Source organism: Nicotiana tomentosiformis, chromosome 3 (genome assembly GCF_000390325.3).
Source record: "Nicotiana tomentosiformis chromosome 3, ASM39032v3, whole genome shotgun sequence".
Classification (NCBI taxonomy): Eukaryota; Viridiplantae; Streptophyta; class Magnoliopsida; order Solanales; family Solanaceae; genus Nicotiana; species Nicotiana tomentosiformis.
The window spans coordinates 53,318,522-53,322,930 of record NC_090814.1 but is presented as its reverse complement, the minus strand read 5'-3'; the positions used below and the strand labels follow the sequence as shown (position 1 = coordinate 53,322,930).

General features: G+C 41.8%; 1 protein-coding gene across 1 annotated transcript; it reads right to left on the bottom strand.

Annotated features, from left to right (window-relative positions):
* Window positions 1–204: 204 nt before the first annotated feature.
* Window positions 205–591, bottom strand: LOC138907821 (uncharacterized). Its single transcript, XM_070198437.1, has one exon. It carries the CDS (start codon window positions 589–591, stop codon window positions 205–207), a length of 387 nt encoding a protein of 128 aa, XP_070054538.1.
* Window positions 592–4,409: the final 3,818 nt, after the last annotated feature.

Below are 4,409 nucleotides of genomic sequence, written 5' to 3'. Positions count from 1 at the left end.
CTCAGGACGAGACCCATAAGAACCATGACTGTCTAAAGCACCATATGATGCCTGAAGTGCTGAGTGAACCGGCTTGATAGGATGGCCTCTACCAAAAGAACCCCACTCCAAATGAGGCACCACTGAAACCACTGAAATGACGAGGCCTCTTCTCAGATACCGCCTCTCTACCCTGACCATGAACCATCTCAATACGTCTAGCAATTATACAACTCGGTTGAAAGAAATATCATCCTCAGTCTCTTTGGCCATATGTAGCTTGATACCAAAAGTAAGGCCATCAATAAATCTCCTCACCCTCTCCCTCTCAGGAGGGATCAAGACAACTGCATGGCGAGATAAATATATGAATCTGTTCTCGTACTGGGTAATGGTCATACTACCCTGATAGAGGCACTCAAACTGGCTGCAGTACTCCTCTATTAGAGTAAAAGGAATGAACTTGTCCAAAAATAGCTGTGAGAAATGATCCCAAGTGAGTGGAGGTAAACTTGCTGATCTGCCTCGAACATACTCTTGCCACCACCTTTTAGCGGAACCGTGCATCTGAAACACCGTGATGTCGACTCCATTGGACTCCATAATACCCATGTTATGCAACACCTCATGGAAATGGTCTATGAAATCCTGTGGGTCCTCAGAAGGTGTGCCACCAAAGTGAAGAAAAATAACTTAGTGAACTTGTCCAACCTCTTCAACCCCTCAGATGACATAGCATGCCTCTCCATGGGCTGAGTAACAATGACAGGCTGAACTACTCCAACTGTTGGGACTGCCAGAGTCTAATATATAGGAGTCATCTGCTCTGGAGTGTGAGTAACGGGAGTCTAGGCACCTCTCCCACCTTGAGAGATGGTTGGTGCCATAGGAAATACTACGGCATGGGCCACACTCTCCATAAGGCACACAAGACAAACTAGAACATTCTGAAGTACGGGAGCGGCTATGAACTCCTCCGGGACCCGAGATGGTCCAACTGGCGCAGTATGAACAAGGATCTCCTCCTTCTGCTCGATCTGAGGCTTTTTAATAGGTACTGCTGCACGTGCCCTAGGCTGAGCTCTGCATCTGCCCCTACCTCGGCCTCGGTCCCGGCCCCTACCCTTGGTAGTGGCTGCAACTTGGGGCTCCGGCTCCTGATTTGTGATGGATGATGTGCGTGTCCTCGCCATCTGTGAGAGAACAAGAATAGAATAATTCAAACTCAATGATAAAATAAAATCGTACGTTTGAGAAAGAAAGAAAAGTGAAATTTCTTAAAGCCCTATTGTCTCTAGAAGATAAGTACAACCGTCTCCATACCTATCCTTCACACTCTACTAAGCTTTCCCATGACTCGTGAGACCTAGGCAACCTAGTGCACTGATACCAACTTGTCATGACCCGAAATTCCAATCGCGGGGCAGTGATGACAACTAACGTTCCTTGCTAGGCAAGCCAACATTAGTACACAACTATTCTATTTAAAACCAATTTGAAAGCAATTTAATAATAAATAAACCTGTAGAGTTTTAAAACAGATATAATTACTCCAAACGCCAACTAATCAAATCCCGGAATCTGGTGTCACAAGTACATGAGCATACTAGAAGTGCTACAACCAAAGTCTGAATAAAAATACAACTATGAACTTATGAACTTTGGGCAAGTTAAATTATGAACTTTTGAGTATATATTAATTTATTTATATAATATTTGGCTAGTTTCGGGTTGTTTGGCACCAAGTTGAGGATTTAGAGCGTATTTGCGGACCGAAAATGAGCTTGAGGACGAGGTAAGTCGCTTGCCTAACCTTGTAAGAGGGAATTTACCCCATAGGTGATTTAAATTACTATTTGATTCTAATTGTGGGGGCTACGTACGCACGAGGTGACGAGAATCCGTGCGTAGCTACTAGTTATGCTTAAGTCGGGGTAGTTTAGGACCCAAATCATGAAATACTTGTGGTGTTTGCACCCTACTTGTTAATTAAAGTGCCTAAATTATATTGAAACTTGTTAAAGGATTTGTAAAGATCGAATTTCACTTACTTGAGTTTTGGCGGGTCACTTGACCGTCAATAAAGATTGTGCTTCTTTGTGTATTAGCCTTATAATAGCTTTTAAATCGAATGTTCATAAAGTAATCTCTCTTCTTGTGGAGCGAGTCGAACGCCTCGGCAGTATAATAGCTGCATCTATGGTTCATGCCACTCGACCCTCGGTAGTGTACACATTATTCTGGATTGGGTCGTACGACCTCGGCATAAATCGTGCGTGTTAAATGTTTGGAGCCCGAATACACTTGATATTATTTTCATGAATTGGGAAGTTATAAATTTATTTGTTGTTCGGAATTAATTTGGAATTAGTAAGTGTAAGTGGAAGACTTTTGGAATTTACTATTAGTTAAAGAATCATTTAATCACTTGTTGTTGTGTTATTATTATTATTCACATATTCTATGCCTATTTAGAATTCCTGTATTTTATTGTTAGCCCATAGTACATGTCGATGTCGACCCTTCGTCACTACTTCTTCGAGGTTAGATTGGATACTTATTGGGTACATGTTATTTATGTACTCATGCTATACTTTTGATCGAGGTTTTATTTGGTACGAGGTTTACTACCGGTACCAGATTTTCTTCTTGGGCAACTATGGTGGTCAGCAATTATTGATGTGAGTATCTGAGTTATGTGGTATTATGTAATTACAACTTGGGTTATGGTTATGGCTTGACACAGCTTGTTCAAACTTATAGTGTATAGATGCGAGATTCGGGTCTTGTAATGAATTCTGATATTATGTTGACAGGCTTGCGGGAATTGGGGTAACGTGGGATCGCCCCCGGGTTTGTCTGTGGTGAGTTTATACAGTGATTTGATGGCTTTGGAACGACACTTGGCACGTTCGAGGGAGAACATATGTTTAAGTAGAGGAGGATGTAACGACCCAACCGGTCGTTTTGAGAATTTGCATTTTGTTCAGCTGTTTGAAGTCTCGCGTAGTTTCATCTGATGTATTATGACTTGTGCGAATCATCGGTTTTGGTTTTCAGGTGATTCAAGATCGACTTAGAAGAATGAATCTCATGTTAGAAGCCTTAAGTTGGAAGAGTTGGTCAAGTTTGACTTTTGCATATTTGATCTCGAATCGGAGTTTTGATGGTTCCGTTAGGTATGGATGGTGATTTTGTACTTAGGCACATGCCCGGAGTTGTATTTGGATGTTTCTTGAAGGTTTGGCGTTAATTAGCGAAAGTTGGTAATTTGAAGGATTGAAAAGTTCATAGGTTTAACCGGGAGTTGACTTTGATTATATTGGGTTCGGATTGAGGTTCCTGGAATTGGAATTGCTTCATTATGCCATTTGGGACTTTTGTGCAAATTTTGAGGTCATTCCGGGTAGATTTGATATGGTTCGGCACGAGTTATGTAAGTTGAAAGTTCAAAAGATCATTAAGTTTGATTTGAGGAGCGATTTGTGGTTTTGATGTTCTTATTTGTGATTGTGGCCTCGAGTAGGTCCGTGTTATGTTCTGAGACTTGTTGGTATGTTTGGAAGGGGTCCCGAGGGGCTCGGGTGAGTTTCAGATTGATTTCGGACCCTTTTCCTCATGTTTGGCATAGCTAATTCTCTGTTGGTCTGGTGTTTCAGGTTTTCTTCGCGATCGTGTCGGAAAGACGCGATCGCATAGAGTATTGGGGAGCTGTTAATTGTTTCTTCATCGCGTTCGCGAGAGGTAAAGCGCATTCGCAAAAGGTTGAAGGGTTGGTACATCGCATTCGCAGGTGAAGGCTCGCGATCGCGGAGCAGCTGGGAGCTAGGGACTTCTTCTTTGCGTTCGTGTGGTTGTGGATGTGTCCGCGTAGTATTGGTGCATGTGTTCATTGCATTCGCAAGGGTAGTGCCGCAAACGCGAAGCACATTTTTGGCTAAGTTCATTTTTGTGCATCGCGATCGCGTGGGTGCAACCGCGATCGCATAGAGTGCCACTGGTCAATGCACTTAATTACTCTATTTCTGACCTTTGAGTTATTTTATCACATTTTGAGTTAGGGAGCTCGGATTTTGGCGATTTTGGAGGCGATTTTGACCACAAGGATTGGGGTAAGTATTCTATACTTGGTTTTTATTATATTTCATGAATCTATCTTCGATTTTAGTATTTGGATTATGATTTTTAAAGAGATATTTTGGGGGTTGTCTAAAGTTTTCTAAAGTGAATTTTTGAGTTTTGAACATCGACTCGGAGTCGGAATAGAGTGAAATTATTATGGTTGAACTCGTAATTGAATGAGTTATCGGATTTTATGAGTTTTGTCGAGTTTCGAGGTGCGGGGTCGGGTTTGACCTTTTGGTTGACTTTGAGCAAATATGTAATGATTCGACCTTTATTGATTGGGTTTGCTTCATATGGTATTATTT

Excerpts from the sequence above, each read along its gene's own strand:
- LOC138907821 (XM_070198437.1), bottom strand. The coding sequence starts at position 591 with ATGGGTATTATGGAGTCCAATGGAGTCGACATCACGGTGTTTCAGATG.